General features: G+C 51.6%; 11 protein-coding genes across 11 annotated transcripts; 4 read left to right on the top strand and 7 right to left on the bottom strand.

Annotated features, from left to right (window-relative positions):
* Positions 1-693: 693 nt before the first annotated feature.
* J4E93_007931 (uncharacterized protein) lies at positions 694-1,404 on the top strand (the record flags this gene model as incomplete). The annotated part of the gene is made up of 2 exons (XM_049345834.1): positions 694-1,092; positions 1,159-1,404. 2 exons carry the CDS (start codon positions 694-696, stop codon positions 1,402-1,404), a joined length of 645 nt encoding a protein of 214 aa, XP_049196767.1.
* Positions 1,405-1,796: 392 nt separating this feature from the next.
* J4E93_007930 (uncharacterized protein) lies at positions 1,797-3,017 on the bottom strand (the record flags this gene model as incomplete). The annotated part of the gene is made up of 1 exon (XM_049345833.1): positions 1,797-3,017. The coding sequence occupies one exon, from the start codon at positions 3,015-3,017 to the stop codon at positions 1,797-1,799; it is 1,221 nt and encodes a 406-aa protein (XP_049196766.1).
* Positions 3,018-3,791: 774 nt separating this feature from the next.
* On the bottom strand, positions 3,792-4,426 carry J4E93_007929 (uncharacterized protein; the record flags this gene model as incomplete). Its single annotated transcript, XM_049345832.1, has 2 exons — positions 3,792-4,308; positions 4,419-4,426. 2 exons carry the CDS (start codon positions 4,424-4,426, stop codon positions 3,792-3,794), a joined length of 525 nt encoding a protein of 174 aa, XP_049196765.1.
* A 778-nt stretch (positions 4,427-5,204) lies between these two features.
* On the bottom strand, positions 5,205-6,380 carry J4E93_007928 (uncharacterized protein; the record flags this gene model as incomplete). Its single annotated transcript, XM_049345831.1, has 1 exon — positions 5,205-6,380. The coding sequence occupies one exon, from the start codon at positions 6,378-6,380 to the stop codon at positions 5,205-5,207; it is 1,176 nt and encodes a 391-aa protein (XP_049196764.1).
* Positions 6,381-6,816: 436 nt separating this feature from the next.
* On the top strand, positions 6,817-7,934 carry J4E93_007927 (uncharacterized protein; the record flags this gene model as incomplete). Its single annotated transcript, XM_049345830.1, has 3 exons — positions 6,817-7,019; positions 7,068-7,280; positions 7,328-7,934. The coding sequence occupies 3 exons, from the start codon at positions 6,817-6,819 to the stop codon at positions 7,932-7,934; spliced, it is 1,023 nt and encodes a 340-aa protein (XP_049196763.1).
* Positions 7,935-8,720: 786 nt separating this feature from the next.
* Positions 8,721-10,609, bottom strand: J4E93_007926 (uncharacterized protein; the record flags this gene model as incomplete). The annotated part of the gene is made up of 5 exons (XM_049345829.1): positions 8,721-8,974; positions 9,036-9,882; positions 9,934-10,172; positions 10,225-10,371; positions 10,429-10,609. 5 exons carry the CDS (start codon positions 10,607-10,609, stop codon positions 8,721-8,723), a joined length of 1,668 nt encoding a protein of 555 aa, XP_049196762.1.
* Positions 10,610-11,389: 780 nt separating this feature from the next.
* Positions 11,390-13,231, bottom strand: J4E93_007925 (uncharacterized protein; the record flags this gene model as incomplete). Its single annotated transcript, XM_049345828.1, has 2 exons — positions 11,390-12,733; positions 12,779-13,231. The coding sequence occupies 2 exons, from the start codon at positions 13,229-13,231 to the stop codon at positions 11,390-11,392; spliced, it is 1,797 nt and encodes a 598-aa protein (XP_049196761.1).
* A 490-nt stretch (positions 13,232-13,721) lies between these two features.
* Positions 13,722-14,837, top strand: J4E93_007924 (uncharacterized protein; the record flags this gene model as incomplete). Its single annotated transcript, XM_049345827.1, has 3 exons — positions 13,722-14,020; positions 14,071-14,493; positions 14,549-14,837. 3 exons carry the CDS (start codon positions 13,722-13,724, stop codon positions 14,835-14,837), a joined length of 1,011 nt encoding a protein of 336 aa, XP_049196760.1.
* Positions 14,838-15,279: 442 nt separating this feature from the next.
* Positions 15,280-16,449, bottom strand: J4E93_007923 (uncharacterized protein; the record flags this gene model as incomplete). The annotated part of the gene is made up of 1 exon (XM_049345826.1): positions 15,280-16,449. The coding sequence occupies one exon, from the start codon at positions 16,447-16,449 to the stop codon at positions 15,280-15,282; it is 1,170 nt and encodes a 389-aa protein (XP_049196759.1).
* Positions 16,450-18,956: 2,507 nt separating this feature from the next.
* On the bottom strand, positions 18,957-20,038 carry J4E93_007922 (uncharacterized protein; the record flags this gene model as incomplete). The annotated part of the gene is made up of 2 exons (XM_049345825.1): positions 18,957-19,300; positions 19,822-20,038. The coding sequence occupies 2 exons, from the start codon at positions 20,036-20,038 to the stop codon at positions 18,957-18,959; spliced, it is 561 nt and encodes a 186-aa protein (XP_049196758.1).
* A 1,035-nt stretch (positions 20,039-21,073) lies between these two features.
* Positions 21,074-21,329, top strand: J4E93_007921 (uncharacterized protein; the record flags this gene model as incomplete). Its single annotated transcript, XM_049345824.1, has 2 exons — positions 21,074-21,094; positions 21,147-21,329. 2 exons carry the CDS (start codon positions 21,074-21,076, stop codon positions 21,327-21,329), a joined length of 204 nt encoding a protein of 67 aa, XP_049196757.1.
* Between the last annotated feature and the right edge of the window lie 390 nt (positions 21,330-21,719).

The raw sequence follows: 21,719 nt of genomic DNA, 5'->3' as shown, positions 1-21,719 counted from the left end.
ACATTTTCACTTCAATCGAGTGCCCTTGTCGTAATCAAGACATCAGACGGTTTATTCGAGCACGCTGCGACCATGATCAAAAGTGCGGGGGAGACGTGCTGGGCATGCTAGAGTGGGTCCCTTCCATTGGTTCGGGCCAGCCCTTGTGCCACAAGCAGTATAGCACGCGGCCCAAGCTCCCTCCCAGCAAGCCCCCCATCCACTAAGCACCACGGAGTCCAACGCTGCATCCCCGATGAGCCCACTCGTTATGAAGTGAACAAATCCACGAGGGTGTCCTGAGTCGTTGTACAGCACAGCTCACTGACCGCTCTCTGTCGCGAATCCAGAACGCAGGCCAAGGAATCCGAAGAGTGGTCGCTGCTGCTGTGTGTTGTGAGGCTCGAGGGCTTAGAAAAGGGAGAGCTTCCCCTCACTGTGTCGCGAGCTCAGCTGTTCAAGTCCTGTCCTCTCAACACCTGTTCCTGTCTACCGGTTCGATCGATAGCGCTTCCATCCCATTTGCCCGCCGCCTTCCGAAAGCTTGCTGACGTTCGCATTATCTTGCGTCACGGAAACCTTATCGTCTTATAATCTACCACTAATTGCTCGTCTTGCTTCTTTCGCATACTACTACTTCTTCCTCTCCGCGCGCACTTGCGTTTCGTTCACACCATCTTCCCTATACCTCAACACTACACACATACCTTCGCAATGGCCGCCTCAAAACCTAGCGTTCGCATCATCAGCGCCCTCGCCGGCCCCCGCCTTCTAGGCCCTCGTCTCACAGTCCGCCAGCTGTCAATGACAGGTTCGACTGCCTCTTCCTCGCTCCTCACAACCGACAAGCCGTATGCCTCAAATCGTTCAGCTGGACCCATCCGCCTCCACGGCGAGCAAACCATTCCCGTCCCCGAGGCTACCGAGACCGGCAACAAAGTCCGCCGCTTTAACACATCGAGGAGCTTAAAGTCCGTTGGCGATTCCAGTACCCTGGACTTTATGCACTTCCCGGAGTTTGACCTGGAGAGCCGAAGCGCGCCCATGGGTATCAGAGTCCCTATCATCCCATGGGCCAACGTTGCCAGCCGGGGTGCTGAGAGCGAGGATTCCGTAAGCCTTATCCCAATTCATGTTTTCTGCTTGTTGCGCAAGAGTGCTAATGACATGGCTTTCTAGATCCCCATGCAGCCCACAATCTACACCGTCTCTGCTGACGGCACCCACATCCACTCCCCTTCCGCAATGGCCGAAGTGACCGACACAAACCAGTCTGGCTACCAGGGCATCGCTGAGGCTGTCGCCAGCAAATTTACCTCGACCCGTGAGGAGGGTGAGGGTATGGTAAAGCAGATCTGGAATGACCTTATGGAGGATCTTGCCGATCTTGCGAGTGGCTCAAAGCGCGGCTCTAACAAGGCTTAAGTAGGGTGTACATACGCTGTCATGAATGCCGTCGGCGAACGGCGGTTCTGATGGTTACGCGGGCTTTGGACTGTATCGGACTTCCGGTGGCTACCCGATGGGTCTGGGGGTGTTGAGTCGAAGCATGTTTTTGCTTTCTTGGTACTGTGGAATGGAAGGGTCTAGCGCGAAGTGCTCGGGCTTATGAGATCACGAAATACATTTTAATCGCTCTTTGATCAGTGTCTCTGTTTCTTCGTTGCAATGCGCTGATTTGACTACGCTGCCCGACCCCCGACTTTTGATCAAGGTGTGCGCCAGCACAGTGCTGACTGACAAGGAAATGTGGAATGACAGCCATCGAGATTGTAATCGTTGAGCCCTGCAATTGCAATCGAACATACCAAGTCCTCTCATCTCAGACCCCCAAGTTCTTCCATTAATCCACAAAGCGCCCTTACAAGAGGCGGCCCAGTCTCACGATCCACATCCGGGTGTGTGGATTCAAGAAGCATAACGCCCACCTTCATAACCTGCGAAGGAAACTTGAGGTTACAGATTTCGGGCCGAGCAACCGCTCCAGACTCTGATGCCACTGGTTGGTGCGTCGAGATGATGCGAAGACACGGTATGCCGCTATTCGTAGCAATAAAGGCATTAACAACACTAGCCTGATTATCAGAGGCGGCATCATCGAGGTAAATAACCTTGCCCGGAAGCGAACTCGGCCGTGTGCGCATTGGCGTCGTAGTACCGGTCTTCTTAGCCAAGTCGCGCATCATCATGCTGTATGTCCAGAGGACCATGATGGCATGGTACAACATGAAGGAATCTGGGCCGCGGATCTGGTATGGCGGGATCTGTCGCGCAGCTCGTACTACTTGTCCAGCATGCCAGATCGCGACCCTGGCTTCTTTGGTTTGGCTCCAGGGTGAGAGGTGGGTGTAGGCGCTGTTGGCAGCGCTTTCACCGCATTTGCCGGCGAAGCGCGTGATTAGGTCGAGATTGACGTGGAGGTACATCTGCAAGAATTGGTGGAAAAGACAGGTCACTGCTGGATGTTTGCTGGGTAGAAGGTCTTCGCGTTGAAGATACTGGTATCTGCGGAGCAGTGTCAGCTTCATCAACCATGTGAGAAGATATACCAACAGTTTTTCCTGACGAGATCGAGCCCAGAGCTGTGAAGCGGCGTCGCTGCTCTCATTCATCAGTGCAGATTGCTGTCCGTACTCCCAAATCTGAGCAGCAATGCCATGCAGATAGGATGAGTGAGCGACCTGCATGTCGATGGTGGCAGGAAGACAGTGTATGGCAGCTTCGTCTTTCAGAAGTGTTTGCAGTGAGGGAGCGCTGGCGACGACGTCCATGTCAAGATAGCGCATTCGCCATGTCTCTGCTGAAGGTGCCAACCACAGGGTCTTCGAGGCAGGCAACATAAGCGTAAGTTCAGCGTAGCTGATAAGTGGCGGGCGATGCTTCGCCATGGTCATGTGGATGTCGTGCTCGAACAAGTGATATACCAACCTGTCTGTTTTAGATGCTGGGTAAAGAGAGTCCACTGTGCCTGTCATACCTCTTGTAAGATTCTTGCTCCACCCACTGCTTCCACTTTGCATGTAGTTCCTCGTCGCCATCCTCTGCAGATGGTGTAACTGCAGGATACCGGATGTGATCGAATCTGCCAGCGCGCCGCAGTGCCTATACCTTCAGCGTGCGTTAGATGATCATACCAGAGCTTCTTACCGTAACAAGAGATTGTAAGCTACTCTCCGCGATTTCCATCTTCCTCCTGTACCCACAGAATGCCCCGATATCAAGCCAAAGCATCGAAGCTTGGAGATATTCAAGGTCGCGTAACACACTGTTATCATTCTCGGACTGGAGACGTATTAGACATCCTTCGACTTGGTGTTAGGCCTGGTATTTGCAAAAGACTTACCAGCCTGTTCAACGCGACTCGGACTATCTCCTGTAGCGCCAAGCCTGTCCTGCTCACCGAGAGTACGCCAAAACATACACATCCAGCTGCCACCAAGGCAGTGAGATATTCAGGCCGGGCAGTCTCGCTTTCGAAGGTATACGGATGGATCCATGCATCTGTCTCAGTTCTTTTTGCAATCCCAACCTTGATCAGTTTGTCGACGCACTCTGCCGAAGGGAAAGAAGGGATGGTGATATGGCTCTGTGCAGTCTTCGACACCAATTGGAAGATGCGGTCACGGGCTGCCGGCGAAAGCTTATCTGGGATCACAACGTTGGAAGAATATGGCATGTGTGGTGACGAGGCAAGGTCTACGTTGCGCTCGTCCAGAGCGATGTTTTCGTGCTCGCTGAAAGCGTGCTGGTTACGCTCGGGGATCCAGTACCTAGGGTGGGTCAGCGCTGATTGGTCTATTCGTCAGTGTGGCTTACCAGGCAGATTGTTTGAAGACTGCATGGCGCCTTTTCGCGGAGTTGCTATCAATCTTCTCGTGAGAAACATCTGTATTGATAGGCGGCGTTGCAGAAGGCAAGGCAGTCACCTGCGATGTCTGCGCTTCTAGCATCTGACTGACAGTTGGAGTGAAATCATTGCCAAAAATGTCAACCTGACCAAGCCAGTCAGTCTCTGGCATCCATGCTGTCAGATCTGGAGGCGGTTGCATGTAGTCACTACCCAAGAAGTCTGGTGCGGGAACCATGATCTGTTCGAAAAAGGCCGGGATGGTATGCTGGGTATAACCAGTGGTGTTGTACAGATCGAGTAGAGCTTGCGCCTCAGTATTGGTCTCGTTGAGGTAGACATTGTTCATCTGTATGTCATCGTCGAATTGGTATGGGTTGTTTTGCTCTTCAACAGATGCTGCAAACACTTGCGCTGACTGTTCTTCTACACCTGCTTGAGCGAGCGGTGACGGATCGGGCGACTTTGTCAGGCATTGTAGGCTTTTCTTTTGGCACCGTTTGCATGGTCTTCCATTGTCGCATTTGACTTTTGATACGACACAGGAGTTACAGGCCTTCGTGGCACGTTCTGCTACGCGATATGGGCCTACGAGCCCATCTTTAGCATTCTTTGTGTGAGTTGCTTGATGCCTGAGTAGCAGGTCCCTTCGGTTGAACGCTGCAGGGCACTCCTCACAATGAAACGACCTCTCGTTGCGGTCTGTGCATCGTTAGGATTTCGCTGAGTGATGGCCAACGGTGAGCGAAACTCACGTGAGTCTAGATGTCGGTTCAAGTGGTCGGCACGTTCGTATGATCGGTGGCAGACTTGACACTGAAGCCCACCAATTGACGCATCGGAAGTCCGCTTACGTTTCGAGGGTCGCGCATTCGTTGGGGTCACCGCTATCTCGACTGACATAATTCAAGAACTGAGGAACGGAAATGTGGGAAAAAACGAGCAGGTAGTTCAAAGCGCATCGAGGCTTCCGGCCATCGGAAAGTGGGCGCCCCTACCCTTGTTCAGATGCGGGGTGTGTCTGAACCGTCACATCAATCGAGCCGACGGCATATCAATTGCCGAACCTTCAACATCCTCGGGAGTAGTCACGTTTCACATTTCAAGCCTCACTCATCGAGCCATGTCGCCTATGTCTACAATTGCAGCAGAAACATCGATTCAGAGGGTGCGGCCCAGGTGTCGCCAATACCCGTGTCGACCGAAGTGTGGGACCTGGTCTAAGCCACTGCTGTTGTTTTGAGACCAACCGTTATTGCTGACATAGAACGCCTTTGCTCCCAATCATGCACTCCCCGATAGGTGCAGTTGTAATCCATGAATTCATCAGGGTGCCTGTCCCGGTTAGATCATGCCAAAAAATCTGCGCGACTTGCACTCACATTTTGATCACATTGCTGCCTCGTTCCGTTGCAGGCTTCGCGGCTTCCCGGCTAAATCGCTGTATCAAGCTTGCACGTTCGTGTCTACTTTTGAAGACGTCTTCTAGGATCGAAGACACTTCGTCCTTGGATGGCCTGTCAATGATGTGACTGAAGAGCGTTCCTAAAGCTTCGGCGTCCTCAATGGTTTGGCTTGCACCTTGGCCTTGAGTCGGTAGCATAGCGTGCGCGGCATCCCCAATGATAATCGCGCGTCCAGAGTGCCATTTATCTAGCGGATCCAAATCGCGCAGCTGCCAAAGACCTATGCTTTCGGCATTCCGAAGTGCATCTTTGGTCCAGCTGGGGAAGTCCTTGAAAGTTTCCAACATCTTTTCAGGGTGTCCTTTCGTCACCCACGACTGCGCTCTGTCGGGATTCTCGTTCATCTGCTCGTCCGGTACCAGTCCAACAATACTGTAAAGTGATCCGCCGCGTGCAGGACCCATGATGAGTCGACAGGAGTGTGCCATAATCATGGAAGTATAGGGCTCCTCTGGGTTGATGTTTGCGGAGAATTGTGGCGCGCGCTCATTCAAAATCGCAGTCGGTAGCATAAGCCGGTATGCCGAGGAACCTGTGGGTTTGGGATGGGCCTCTTGACCGAGGATAGAAGTACGTAGAGCACTGTGAATGCCGTCTGCGCCAATGACAAGGTCTGCTTCCAAATGCTCACCATTCTCAAGTATGACCTTGCCTTCTTCACAGTCACACCGAGATACTCGTGCCGAAGTACGCAGTATTGCAGGCTGGCCGTCCCGTTCGATGGATGTAGCTGTCTTCTTGAGATAGGCGTGGAGATCTTCGCGGTGCCACATGATGCGGTCTGCGCCATACTGCGTCTTACTCCGTAGAGGTATTTCATTCACCATCTTGCCGTCAGCATTGTAGATCCTGAATCCGTGGTCGACCGTGCCGTTCGAGCCGTTGAGCAGATCTGTCAAACCCCACGACTGTTCTAGAATCCTTGTGGCGTTGGGTTGTAGTGAGATCGTAGCGCCGATCTCTGCGCTGAGACGAGATTGTTCGAGGATCGTAATCTGTCGGTTGTCCTTCCGAAGGGCTATAGCTGCTGCCAGTCCTGCGATGCCACCGCCCACAATGATGATCCGAAATGGTGTTGACGATGACATTGTGAGCGCAGTCGTGGGTGTGTAGAAAGAGAAGTTGATGGAGTATCACAATGCCGTGCCGAAGGTTTATCAAACATGCTGGTGGTATTCCGGGAAAGCGGTTACCTGATAATCGATAACCTCTTGCCGTCCTAGCACGGGAGACCTGCTGGAATTGATCCCTACCCTCCACTTTACGAGATCTTCTCTCAACATCCCCGCAATGTGTATTCAGGCTCGTGCATTTCGCACGCGCCGTCGTCGTAATCGGGGTTCGGAGAGGTGGGCCCACACACGTTCGGCCCGTGTGGGCAACGCCAAAGGCTGCACATCGCACAGGCGCTCAGATATTGTGTGAGAAGAATGTGGAATATGACCTCCAAGCCAGTCTTCCCAACACAGCAATCAAGTTTCATCCAATTCGGCAAACTGCCCCAAGACCAATATACGCATCGACATGATCTCCACCGCAACCAAGACAGCGTCGGTTACGCTGAAGGCCGTCGAAGATCAGCGCATGAGAGTGGACGGCACGGATACGACGTTCGGAGACTGGAGGGACGACCTGGCTAGAGATGGCTATGCAGTCATCAAGGGTGCAATTCCGAAGGAGAGGGCCGACAAGTACGCAGACAAGATGTATAGCTGGTTGGAAGGATTGTAAGTACAGACACCAACATGATATCGCAAAGCACTCACATTCTCCAGCAACCTCGGCTACGACCGCAATGACTTGTCCACGGTCCACAAAGACAAGCTCCCGTTGATAACTGAAAAGGGCATGTGTCTTCAATATGCTGTTACCCACGAAGACTTTGCTTGGGCGATCCGAGGAGAGCCTGGCGTTGTAGGAGCCTTTGAGAAGGTTTACAATACCGAGGACTTGATCGTGTCGTTTGATGCGATCAACTTCACATTGCCGTATGTTGGGCGCATCCATGCCTCGAACAAGCTGACAGTCACTCTAGTCGCTCAGACCTGGCACCAAACAAGCCGTGGCCTCACCAAGACCAAGACCCATTGAAACCTGGATTCCGATGTCTGCAAGGCTTGGTGAATCTGCTCCCCAATGGGCCAGAAGACGGCGGATTGATCGTGTGTCCGGGTGGACACCTGCTGTCCGACGAGTTCCATAAAGACATGGCGGACGAGGAACGCATTCCAGCGTGGACACCAGAGTGGTATGGCTTCACTGAGAATGGCATGAAGTGGCTCGAGAAGAAAGGCCTGAAGTGGGTGAAGGTGTGTGCAGAGCCCGGCGATCTGCTGGTGTGGGACTCCCGCACCCCTCACTACAACCTGAGCTCCAAGACGAAGCAGCCTCGTTTTGCAATCTACACATGCTACATGCCTGTGGAAGATGCCACTCAAGAGGACTTGCGCAGGAAGAAGGATGCGTACGAGCGCTGGGTGGGAACGACCCACTGGCCAAACGCGAGGCACACAGGCTCAAACGTTGCAAAAAGAGACGGAGTGGACGACCCGCACAATCGGTTCGAGCCGGTGAACAAGCCGATCATGGATGAGAGAATATTCAAGCTGACTGGCATTCCGTATATCAAGGCGGAAGTCTAAGTGTGAGGGTGGCTTGATTTTGGAGCGCGCCCAAGGTGGTAGGGGAGGTGGTGGATGAGTAGCATCCAACGCGCCTGATTTGGTACGCGTGCCTAGCGTGACGCGTTAGTCCAGATTAGGCCGCTTTCTCTCGCTAGCTGAAATGAAAAACTATGACATCAACGAAGCTTACCCAACGTGCCCGTCTGACACCCATCTATCACGGCATGGCTCAACAACCAGATAAAGGCGCTGAAGAGGATCACCAGATTCTATCCAGAGTTCTGATTATAGTGCGCTGCTGTCCAAATGACTCGACTGGATGCCGACAATGCCTATGACGCGTCAACGCATCCATCACCAACGAAGACCTAGCCAACACCGACACTGACATTGCTATGCGAGGCCATGGTACCCATCCATACCGACCGTAACTTACCGGCTTTCTCAGGCCGCCGTTGAAGGGCCCTTCCAGGGACATGCAGCACCTTGAAGCTAATGCTACGTTGTTGGCATGACTGCCCGTGTACGTTGCCAGCCCACCTCTGCCACCATCATCACTGATCAGGCAGAAGCAGTCACATAACATGATACGACACGGCTCGAAAGCCAATCAAGGGGTTTACGAGCGATATCCACATTCAAACATATCTGAATTAGACTAGGACGCACGCGCTTCCCCAGCCACGCCAAAACAGCAACACAACAGTCTCGCTGCAACACCAATACAACGCAGCTGCACTCATCTGTCTGGTATCTCCGTAGATCTTCCGCCGACGTGACACGAGCATACGACAGACTGTCTTCTCAGTGCGACATCGAAGGGTGGCCTGACACCTTCTTCATCGCCCACTTGCCGGTATAGGCCCTGATCTTCTTACCATACAGGAAGACGGGTATGCCAAACAGACCGAAGAGTGCCGTGAGTCCGGCGTACGTTCCGAACGTTCCGTCGTAGCCATCGGTCTCGATGAACCTGGCGACACCATAGCTGGTGCCGAAAGACACGAAGCCTCGAAGAGCCGTGATGACGACAAGAATAGGGCCAGCGCGTGCTGGATCTAAATGTAAATATGTAAAGTCAGTGTATGTCTCACATGCCGTCCATCCGGAAACACTTACAGGAGTCAAGAAGGTACGTGATTGCAGCGATGTTGGCGCCAACGAACGCGAAGTAATACGCTGCATTGGCGAAGACGAAGACGAACCAGTGGTAATCTCCTGGGGATTCCGCTGCCAGGCCGTACAACGTGGCGGCAAGGCACCCACATAGCAGGGGAATCCAGAGCAGCAACAGGCGATTCTCAGGTTCGTGAACTCCACCATTGCGTCTTGCTCGCCACTTGATTATGACATCGCTGCCGTTACCAAGGAGTGGGAGTGCCACAAAGGCGACAACGATCTGCCCAGCGTTGACGTATGATACGGAACTGTCCGACCAGTTGTACGGAGGCGCGTGTACTATTGTGCCGTACGTTGTTCCAATGGCGATGTTGACGCCAATAGTAAGACCGTTCAGGCAGAAGGCCCAAAGCACATTGGGGAACAACATGACCTGGAAGGTGTTGACGAAGCCGTAGAAACCTTCCATCCATTCCGGTTTGTTGACGAAGATGCGCATATCTGACCAGACTGTACGGGGAAGAAATTTTGTGTTATCCAGAGGCGGTCTTTCGGAGAGCTTAGCCGGCTGTGGTGCAGTCGCCCTACATCCTTCTAGCTCACCTCCCTCTTCGGCTGAGAATTGACCATAAGCGGTCAGAGGGCGATCGTACTTTGACTCGGGAACCCAGAAAATGGAAGCAATGAACGTGGCTGCGCAAAGACCGGCGCCTAGATAATACCAGTTGGATGGGCCAACCGCTCCAGCGATTGGTGATGCGCAGATGATGTACACGGCTGACAGAACCGTCTGCGTGGCAGATTGCCACATCAGGAAAGTACTACGCTCGTGAACGAAGTGGATTTCCTACACCCTAATTAGAGAACATTTCTCGCGCCTTTGTCTTGCTATCGTTACCTGGATCATCATGGGGACCAGTGCCTCGCTCTGACCTGCAGCAAACCCGAGGAGCATCCTAGCGCCAAGGTGCTCGTTGTAGTCTTTGGCATTTGCGGCCCAGACGGCTGATGCTATCAAGAGCAACAGCGACAGAAGGTAGACAGGGCGCCTTCCGATCGCAAGAGCGAGTGGCATGCAAACTAAGTTGCCTACGCCCATGAACATTGAAGGGTACGTCATCAGAGCGGTTATGTCGGCTGCACACCCGGTCAGCGCAGTCAGAGCATGTGAGGAGCTTATATCACTGACCATATGTAGCTCCAGCTGCGGCATAGATAGGGATATACCAGGTAAGAAGACCTCCAAATCCGGACACGAGTGCGAGACCCAGACTGGAGAAGATCGAGACCAACACGATGAAGAGAATCTTGCGAAACTTCGATAGATTCAACGGGTCTATTGAGAAGACTCAGTACGTGAGGCGGCGAGCTACGTGCTACAGAGTACACAAACCTTGAGGATCAGCGCTAGGGGCTGGAATCAAGAAGATCTCGTCGAGGTCGGTGATGGTCACAGTTCCCATCGCCGCAGGCTCCTGGATGGGCTTCACGATGCCTGTCTCAGCATCTGAAACAACCTCATATCGTTCGACTTCGGTCTTCATGGTCTTCGGGGTTTTGATGTCGTCGAGCATCTTTGCGAGGTAAACGATGTTCTCGCGCTATAGCGAGATGAAGGTGAAGTCAACGGAAATATGAACCCGCTCGTCCAAAACGGAAGAGCACAAATGGCTGTTAAGTTCGATGAGAGTGTACTATGCGCGCAGAGAGGTGGTTATATCTAAATATGCGCTTCGGCTCCTCTTCTTCAACGTTCACCTATTGGTACGTGGCACTTCTTCTTGTCGTCTAGCCCGCGTCCAGACTCGTGCCACAGCCGACGATTTCGTTGGCGTTTCCAAGCCTTGGTCTGGAAATCAATGCCACATTCACATCCCGGCTGAGCAGAACTCCACTTCACGAGCATTACGCGGCAGTGTCGCACGAATGTCTATCTGGGGTTTCTGGCATGACTGTGGGGTAGGTAATCCGGGGTAGCGCGTGCGTCGGAGAGTGGGCTAGCTCGCGGAAGGAGGGCCATGTTCAACCAATCAGTATCGTGCAATTCGCAACCATTCTTGGCTTCAGCTCCTGCGCGGCGCAACTGCCGAGCTTCTTTACGAGTGTTTGCAGTTGTCTCAGGGAGCCTTTGCAATGTCACAAGCGGAGAACATACCCTGCAGACGATGCGCGGCAGTCCTATCGCTATGCCAATGCACGGTCGAAGTCACTACTATCATTTCATCGTACAGTTCTGCGTCCACGGACGTAAACTTTGCATGCGCAGAGTGTGTCACAGCAAGCATATTCACGAACAAACACCGAGTGACGTAACTTAGATGAAATTGTGCGATATATTGGGCTCATTCAACGCTCTATGCAACTGCAACAGGCACAAAAGGCAGTATGATCTTGCTCGGCGTGTCTGCTCCGACGTGTATCCTGTGCTCGCCCTTGTTCTTCTCATGTTCCGGTCGCCGTTTCGAGAAGGCCGTGTACTCTGCAATACTAGGAAACTCACCGGAGACCTGAACGCTGATCGATTCTCCTTCGTCAAAATCGACACCCATGGACCAAATACCGATTTCTAGTTTCACGATCTCACCTGGTGTGATCTTCTCTTCCTTCTCGTGGGGGTGGAAGGGGAACTGCTCGTGGATGCTTCGCGCCGGGTCGAATGCCCGGTGGCTGGCACGCAATACGCCAACACTGCCAAGGTGCAGATTCAGGCTCGCGCGTTCCTTCTCTGGAATATCATCGATACTTTTGTAAGCTGAGGGTATCGCCGAGAACGGGAAGCAGAGATGCATGAGCAGCTTTCCGTCCTTATCTTTCTTGCGCAGGATGATAAAGACATTCATGTCGTCGTGTGAAGGAGCTGACATGTACAGAACGGCTTTGGGCAGGCCAATGAGACGTGACTTTTGCGTAAACTTGTAGGTGAATTCGGCGATCGATTTCGAGTCTTGCGAGTCGTAGCTGACCATCTCGGTCTTGGATGGGGGTTGTTCGGTCAAGCCGGAGCCGGACAGGTAAAAGTCCTTGTATTGGGTCCCTGGAACCGGGAAATCGGAGAACTCGATGCCATCAATAGCTTCACGGTCGCCAAATTGGAGTGCTGACCATCGCACCCTAGCCATCTTCTCCCAGTCGTTGTCAATGCCCCGCAGATACTTATCGAAGTAGGTATGCAGTTCCTTATCCGCGTGAGGATCACAGTATAACTCGAACCATTCTTGGTGTGAGCTCCATCGAATCCACTTCTTGTCATGAGGTACTTCGAGCCATCCACGTACGGAGCCCATTGTATGGATGCTGGAAAAGTCGCTTCCGCTGATGAAGACAGGAACTTCGATCTTTGTCATATCAGGGCGCTTGTCCCTCCAATACGCGTTTGCGACAGGTGACCTCCGATGCATCTCAGCGAAGTCCTCGATGCCGCCGCCCGGATTGTTCGTCTTGATGATGAAGTGGGTGATGAGATCGAAATTTGACATGCTGAAGACGCCACCTCGACAGAATTGCTCGCGGTAGATATCACCAGACCCTTCCCAGGGTGCAATAGCGGCAAGGTGTGGAGGTCGTAGAGAGGCAACATGCCACTGGATGATGGCCAGCGCACTATTGCCGGCCATGCCTACTTTGCCATTACTCCATGGCATGTCTGCCACAGCTTCGATGACATCGTAGCAATCTTCTGCATCTTGAGAGCCCATGATCTGCCATGATTAGCTAAATAGTAGAGTTTGCAATACTGAGCATACTGGTATGGAACCGTCGCTGTTGCCCGTGCCGCGAGAATCTACCGAGATGATCGCATAACCACGTGGGCACCATACAACTGGATCAAGTCCCTCGAACTTCTCCAACCCGCTGAGCGCTTCATTCGGCACGCAGCAATTCCAAACGCAGATTGGAAGCATGTGTAGAGCGGAGTACTTCTTGCCGTAGCATGACCAGCTTATCACTGCTGGTAGCTTTTCGTCTTCGGGAACGTCGGCGGGCCGGTAAATGTCGACATAAAGGCGACATCCATCTCTGACCACGATCTCGACATCGTGATCAATTCGTATGTCAGATTCGAGAGGGCGGGCGTTGTACGGTTTCGCGCCTTTGCGAAGAACTTCGGTTTTACCGGGTGTGAAGCCTTGGTAGTTGTTCACACCCGGCTCAGGCTTTGAGATGGGCTTGTAGGCCACTTGCATAGCGACTGGCATGTTTGACGTTGGCAATGGTGAAACGTGTGGACGAGAAAGAGGAGGAGAACAGTGAGCGCAATCGGTAAAGATACCAAGCTCCGTGACAGCTACTTGAACAACAAACACATCTACCCGGAACGCGACGCGTCGAGTGCACTTTGCGACGTCGTGCCGTCCACCTCGGCAAGCGTTCTAGTCCGAAGGGTTGTCCGTCCCCCACACGACCCGAGTCCCACAAATCCTGCGGCATAGATACATATCGCGGGGTATGGCGCCCACATGTGCCGAGACGGTCGGCAACGCTGGCCCGACATCCCCAAACGGTGACTATTGTCCCGAGAACAACATCATACAAGCTTCTCTTCAACATCCAACATATAACATCACTTAAGTGCAATCAAAGGCTATTCCATCACAGCTTCATTCCAATAAGTTTCGCCATCTCCTGCATTTGAGCATTTCTGACCTCGTCACTCACAATACGCATTCAAGCCCTCGTCTTAAGAAGATGGCGCCTCACGCCGAAGAGCCAAAGCCAGATAGCGGTGTTGATCTGATCTCGTACGACGGTACCGTATATGGCGATTGGCGCGACGATTTTCACAAGAACGGCACAGCAATCATCAAAGGCGCCATCTCACCCGAACGCGCAGAGTACTACAAGAAAAAGCAGATTGAGTGGCTTCAGTCCTTTGGTCGCGGCTTCGATCCCAATGATGAGTCAACATGGACACAAGAGCACCTTCCTGTTAGCTTCAAGGGCGGGATGTACTTTGCCTACTCTAGCACACACGAGAAATTTGTTTGGTAAGTTGTGCATTGGATGCGATGTCGGCAACATACTAATGCAGATTCAGGGAAGCTCGCACCGAACCCAAGGTCATCGAAACCTTCGCCAAGCTTTGGGGCACCGAGGAGCTCCTCTGCTCATTCGACGGCATGAACATCACACTGCCGCGCCAGAAGGATCTCAAGTGGAGCCCCTGGCCGCACTGCGATCAATCTCCTCACCGCAAGGGCATGCAGTGTGTGCAAGGTCTATTGAACTACCAACCCAATGGCCCTGATGATGGTGGCTTGATCTTGATGAAGGGCAGCAGCAAGCTGTATGATGAGTTCTTCCGCGAGAAGAGGGAGCAGGATAACCATGAGGACAAGCCTCCGGAGGAAGAGGACTTCAAGGATCTTTTCATCTTCAAGGAAGAGGATGTCCAGTGGTTTAAAGACCGCGGATGCACACTCGAGAAGGTGAACCTTGAAGCTGGTGACTTGGTGCTGTGGTATGTTCTTACCGTCTTCCCTCCCCCATTTGGTCCTTGAGTTAATGTCGCGCAGGGATTCTCGCACCATGCACTACGCATGCTTTCCTCAAGGCAACCGCATCCGCCATGTCCAGTATGTCTGCATGACGCCCGCCAAGTTCGCGAAGAAAGAGGATCTCGAACTCAAAGCCGAGCTCTTCAAGACGTGGCAGGGTACGACACACTGGCCGCACTGCAATATCCGCAAACAAGGCCCGCCAGAGAGAGATGGCAAGCCTGATCCGCAGAATAGAACGGAACCACTAGAGAAGCCGATTGTTACGGATAGGATTCTGCAACTAGCTGCGGTAAAGGCTTACTAAGAGCTGAAGCGGCCCATATATGACGAAGAAATACGCGGGTTCTCAGGACTTCAAGGTCGTCTTTCGCGACAGTAGAGTGAATTGTGGTGCATGCTTTCGTACGCTCTTATTATTTTAGCTATTTCCAGTCTGGGCTTTGCCTTCTGTACCATGATACTCTTCCGACAATGGATACAAGCCAATGCTCTTGCCTATGTACGTCAGAGGTCCTCAACCGCAAGAAGGTCGTGGTTGTTATTCTTGGACCATATGATAGCACCGGAAAGATCGTGGAGGCAGCGATATCTTTAACATATACTTCTCTTCTCTCTAGTCAACGTCTCATGACTCTAAATACAGATAACGAAAATGTTTTATAGCTAGTAAACTAAGACAAAGGAATGCGCTGTATCATCCAATCGGTGTGTTGCCACTGGGAACTGAGCATCGAAGCGTGCTGTCTTTACTTCTCAGCCTTCTCACCTCGAAGGCATCTTGTCCAATTCTTGTTCTTTGATATTTCTTTGGCCTTGTCCAACTGCTGTGCACGAGACCACTTCGACTCACCTGGCTGCCTCAAATTTGGTTTTCGACCATTGGAGAAGAATTTCGTAGCACGGGCAGCTGCTCCGACCGTTCTGGAAATTGCCTTAGCCACGGATATAACAGCATCGACAGCCGACCTGAACAGGTTGGCAATGGCGTTGATAAAGTTTCGTTTGTCAGTAGATGGGCTTTCTTGCGGTGAAGTGGAATTGGAGTTGGCGAAGTTGATGTTGGTGGAGTTGGTGTTGGTGGAGTTGGTGTTGGTGGAGTTGATGTCGGTGGAGTTGATGTCGGTGGTGCCGTCTCTTTTCTCCATAGATCGCTTTGCATTCTCAGCAGCCGCGTCGCCAACCTCCAGAAATCCTTTCGCAAAGTCTTCTTGAACGATATCGCTCTCATCGTCAGGCACCGCGTTGTCCAGCCATTCGTCGTCGATATCAGAACCAGGCCATACTTCAAGCATATCCCCGTTGATGCTGTCCAGCAAGTCCAATGAGAAGCCGCCGTCAGCCATCTCAAGCATGGCCTCCGTACCAATGGCAGCGGCAGTAAGAGGAAGACATACAGCCATACGGCGAAACTTCTTCTGGTTTCTTTCAGATCGTCTCTGTTTGTCTTTTTCCTCCCACTCCTTGTTCTTTTCTTCTTTCTTTTTCTCCAGGCGCTCTTTGATCATGTCCTTGAACTTCTCAAACTTCTCCTTGATCTTCTCCTTGATTTTGTCTTCGTAGGTTTTCTTCTTGTCCTCCTCACTCACATCTTTGTCTCTGATGCATACTGTCTTCGTGGGATCCGACTTCATGAGCGGTGGGCACTTGATGCATTTGGTCGGGTCGGACGGGTCTCGAATCTTGTTCTTCTTGCATCGAGCCTTTCTTTCACAGCTCTCTCCATTTCCCGCTTGTCTGTTAACTAAGGGAAATCGAGCTTCGCGGCCCAGCACGGAGCCTGGCTGTGAGATATCGAGATCGGATGCCGTACCCCTGTGGACACGTTGCGAAAGTAAAGTGGCTTCGCTGGGGGTATACGCGGCGATCAAATGATTCGTTAGGAGGAACAGTACTTTGATGGTCTTTGCAACATGCATGATGAGGGGTTGGCAAGAAGCTAGCAGTAGTGTAAAGGTAGATTTTGATGTGAACTGAGAAGGACTCACGTCGATGGCTTTCTTATCAATGTACCTAGGTAAGCTGCCAGCCTTTCTGATGCTGTGACTGCTTGCGCAGGGCTAATCTAATTTGAGTGACGAAACAGTTAAGATACGTGGCGTATCCTACGATTGATCATATGAAAGGTATGGGGCTGCATCGGACGGCTCAACCTCTTCGCACGCGATACGTTGCCTCAACCGTTGGCGAGGCCACTCTGCTCTCTACTCAGACATCCTGCCACATGATGCACACTGCCACGAAAGCGACGCTGGGGCGGGTGAGCCCAACACAACGAACACTGCCTTCACGAGGCACGGATTCTGCCCTGTGTAAGAACCTGTGGGGTGGAAGCTGCCTATAGCCCCCAACCCACATAACCTGGCCGAGACCTCTATGGCCGCGCTGTGCAATCTAACTTCTCGGCCTGGTTCAGGCCCCATCTTACATACATATTTTCGAAACCAAAAGGTGCAGTCTGACACCTGGGCAATCTCGGAATTTCGAACTTGCTATATCGAGCGCCACATGCTTACCTACGTACAGTCGATCAAGGAGGACTTCTTTGCTTGTTTGGTTGCCGATGCGAAAGACATTAGATTCACCGTCTAATCACGGTGGGGAAGTCTTGCTAGACTAAATACATGAACAAGGAGCTTTCGGTCACTAAGAGTTCATCAGCGTATAGTTTGATATGGAGCGTTACATTGAAGCGAAAGATCATTACACGAAGCAAAGCGTCTAATCATATCGCTACATTTGCGGCTATAACCATCTGGCGTCTAGACTTCATGATCAAGCTTGCGGAAATCATATCGCGCAGAAACTGATACATGTGGATTGCCAGCTGAACTAAACAAACACCCTTCAAACTCAATCTAAGCAAACAATCGCAATTTCATTCACTTCAGCTCCGGAGATTCCATGCCATCGACCGACCACAAGTCCCAGACTTCATAACTTCCATAGTTCCCCACGAGGCAGCCATCGTCACCATACGCCAAGATATCCGAGGGCTTGCAGTCGTCGCCATTGAAGAGGACGACAACGGAGCCAAAATCTTTGTCACCTTCACCTCCGGCTTGTTCAGTTTCATTGTGTTCGATAATGATGGCTGCAGCTACCCCAGCGTTGTCGCGGTTGCAGCCAGTGCTGGCATCGACATCTCGCCAGCCAAGGTTGGCACCGCGGCAGCCCGCAGATTGACTATACGCCAACGCCAAAAGTCAGTAGTTGTCATACATATGGATTATGGAAGGCGATGACTTGCTAGTGATGGAGGCGATAAGCGTTGGCTATGCAGACCAAGTGCTGGAGGAGGAAGAATGCCTTCATGTTCGAAGTGACTGTGTATGTGAAAGAGGTGTAAGAGTCGTCTTTGATTGCAACGATCTTTACAGTGAGGATGAGCGGTGGATTGCGTTTGATGCCTGCTCAAGAGTAGATCTGGGCTGTGAAGATTCTTGAAGGATCTCAAGGTACGTATATAGCCCCAGGACAAAAGGCATGGGTAACATCGCGTGGCTCGTAGCGCTCATGTGGTTAAATTTGGCAAGTAGTTGGACATGGCATCTATTTGAGAGCATCCCTGTAACTCCTCAGTATGCAAGTAATGTGGGGTTTGGATCGGAAATGAGTATCCGAAGATACCGCACCGCCTTCAGCTCAAGCATTTGGCCCGTGGGGGCACTTTTCATAACCGGGGGCTGGCCCCGTGGCTCTCCCGCAGCGGCACGGCCGCCGTCTTACTCTTGCGCCAGAGGGTTTCGAAACTTCACGTCTTGGCTTCTTACGAGATCTCCATACATGCATTGGAAGCATTCTACGTAGATAGCCTGTGCCGCATTCATATCAGCAATTACAAATCTTGACCCCGGGAGGTACTGCGTATAGTCCTAGGATCGTGGAATGACTCCGTGCCACTCTATCGCCCCCATTCTGTGCTTTTGTCGGGGATCCTGAAAGCCTATGCCTCAGCTTCTTATGACATCTTCATGCATGCAGTGGGAAGTCTCGTATCATCATCCGAAACGTGAGGCTGACCTCTTCTTGGTCTTGCTGAAGAACGAGTGTCGGCGGCTCCTCATACATGCTGACCAATTTTGGCATATCTTCAATACTGAGCAATTGCCTTTCGACGACAGTGTCTCATAATGCATCCGATACATCCGGAGCAGGGCGTTTGAGCGTCTGCAGAATCCATGCTGCCAATTTGGTCGATGAAACAAACGTATACCAGTACGGCCCCAGGGTGTTGTGCTACCTAGCATAGCTCTTGTTCGCCAGAATGGAGAAGCGGAATCGATAGCAGGAATTTGCCAACTACTTGACCGCTCCGAAGTTCAATGACAGAAACGAGTAACCAAATCAATAGCTGGCTTGAAATCAATAACTAGATACAGTGTAACTACCATGTAGTTTGCAAACGCGTAGATAGATAACATGCCTACTCTTCCACAGCACCCAGCTCTACCACTAAATTCCTGAAGGGCTTGAATTCCTCTCGCTTGTAGTTGTATGGGTCTTCGACATAATCGCGCGGGACCTTTGCCCCATGCTCTGCAAGGTATCGGATCATGTCATCAGATTTAGCGTACATAGCCATCGCTAGTGCTCGTAATGGGGCGGCTCGATGCTCACGAATGTCCGTGTTCCAGTCAGTGACATCTTCGTTGACATCTGCTCCCGCTTCTAGCAACATCTTCACAGTTTCCATGTCGCGCTTCTCGACTGCTAGCTGCAGCGTCCCCGAGTCCTTGAACCAGTCGATTCCGAATCTGTCCAACAGGACTCGAATTGACGCAGCCTTCGGCCATGGCTGTTCAAAGGGTGCAAAAAACATTCCTCGGAACCTGCTCACACTTCCTCCATGGTCTATCCACCAGCGAGTGGCGTCAGGTCCCATGCGAACCATATCACACCAGGTTGAATTATGCGTAGTTGAATTGTAGTTTAACTGCTGTGGGTTTGTGCGCCATTGGCAAAAGTCCAGGTCGAACAAGATATCGAGCCATTCCACACCGTTTTTCCCATACCAGCCGCAAAAAGTGTAGGAGTCGAAGTAGTTGGGCGAAAAGCCGATCTCGAAACAGAAACGGAGAAGCTGGGCGTCGCGTATTTCTGATGAGATTTTCATGAGAGGACGGGAATAGTATACTGGGTCTATGCCAGAAGATTCAAGAAGTTTTCTGATGGCAGGAATGTCGCCTTGAAATGCACTCAGGAAGATCGAAAGAATGATGGTTGTATCTAGGAACTCGTGTAAGCAGTGAGACCCACAGCCGGTCATTCTGCATTTTGATCGCACTTACCATCGTCTGTGGGCGGCTCATAGTTCTCGCTGAGTAGTAGATCTCGTACTTCTCTCTCGAAGCCCCTCAGCTTCCATGCCTCTTTGTCGGCAGACTCTACCGTAGATTTGGGAAGCTTGTAGTAGGCCACAATGTGCCGCAAACATTCTTCCAACGTTCTCTTGCCAATCAATCTCGCATTGCGCGCTTCGCCAAAGCTGGAGAGAGTCGTTGACATTGCGATCGTTATCAGCGATAAGGCCCACTATGATGCCTAGGTATGTGAGAAACGCAAACCTTGAAAGTGAAACAAATTCAAGGCTGGTCGGATCCAGAAGGTGGGAAAGAAGGTGGGAAAGAGAGCAACGAAGATCTGTGTACTTTGAGCGTAAACGTGTACTCAGGGCTTCTACAGTTGATGATGTCGAGAGGTGTGCGGGCGGATATTAACCTGAGGGTGGCACAGTGACGCTACAAGCGCTTATTTGACATCGGCTTGATGTTGCCTAAAATGCCAAGGGTGGCGCATTCCAACCTTGGAGGTACCTAATTAGCCCAGGCGGACTCAGGGCAATGACGTTCTATCTATGTTACTACCCGATGCACGGAGGAGGCGTCGCGCGCAAGAATTTAGGGAGACAGAAGAGGGCTGTTTCAGCCCCAAATCCCGATATTTCAAGAATCATGTGTGTGACGCCTCAAGGTCGCGTCTCTTGGTGAGCATTGGGGGCTGTAGGGCTTTGCGATACCTCCCTAGGTAGGTAGGATGTGTTGAATCTTCTTGAGATGTGGCCATGTACCACGGGACAAATGCCTGTCTTTGTTTCAACGCGCGGTTGCAAGGCAGATAGTCAAACTGGAGTTCTTGTACTATCAAGATACCGTGGCTAAAATTATCGACACAAGTCTCGCTGAAATCCTTGCTGAGAACTAGGTATGTCTTCTCTCAACTGCTATCAGCATTGGGTGAACGTACACTGAATCAATACGTGTCGCCTGGACTGTATCATTCCTTACGTTACTGCGTATATTTTCATTCTGCCATCGCTACTACGACATGAAGTCCACATGGCTCACTATCCTGTGCTGGACTTACATCCGGCGGTCCACATCTTTCCCTGTCCATGACAGGTCCGTATTTACACCATGGGATCTGGCGAAAAGAGAGATCGAAGCAGCTATCTTCTCCAATCCTCTGGGACCCCAATTTGGAGTACCTGATGAGACGTGTCGTGGCAGGCTGGAGGGCGACAACACCGGTAGTTGCTGGAAGATGGCAGATGTTACAGTTGATGTGAGTAGTTTTCCCGTCTGAATCTGTTTAATCCAATGACTAAGCTGTCTAGAAATTCATCGCAAACCGAAAACCCGAGGCCAACGAATGCGACGTGCCCTGCCTTTTCTACACCTCGAAACTCACTGGAGCGGCAGAAAGGCTGGCCAACTTTGTTCTGAAGGAGGTACTTTTGACGGGGGCTGCGGAAGGACCGCGCAAGTATCAAACTATCTGGGTACGCCTCGCTAAGTAGAGTACGACCACGCGAAAATGCTAACTACTCACAGGAGCTACATCCGCCAAAGTTCTATCCAAACAAGAATGACCTCGACAAGACTCCCGAGGCCAAATGCATCTTCCAGGACTGGACGCAAGATGACTATGAACGGAACTTCGATGGTTGCCAACGGCTATACTTCAAATCAATGTCGAAGGCCATGGCAATGGAGTGCAAAGGCGAGGTCTTCTTGATGACCAATTCAGATCTGAGCGGTACTCGCCCCAAACAAGAACAACAAGAAGAAGAAGAAGAAGAAGAAGAAGAAGAAGAAGAAGAAGAAGAAGAAGAAGAAGAAGAAGAAGAAGAAGAAGAAGAAGAAGAAGAAGAAGAAGAAGAAGAAGAAGAAGAAGAAGAAGAAGAAGA

The sequence above is a fragment of the Alternaria ventricosa genome (genome assembly GCF_023758065.1).
Source record: "Alternaria ventricosa strain BMP 2768 chromosome Unknown scaffold_15, whole genome shotgun sequence".
Lineage (NCBI taxonomy): Eukaryota > Fungi > Ascomycota > Dothideomycetes > Pleosporales > Pleosporaceae > Alternaria > Alternaria ventricosa.
Note: the sequence above shows the minus strand (reverse complement) of the source record. Positions and strands in the feature narration are given on the sequence as shown.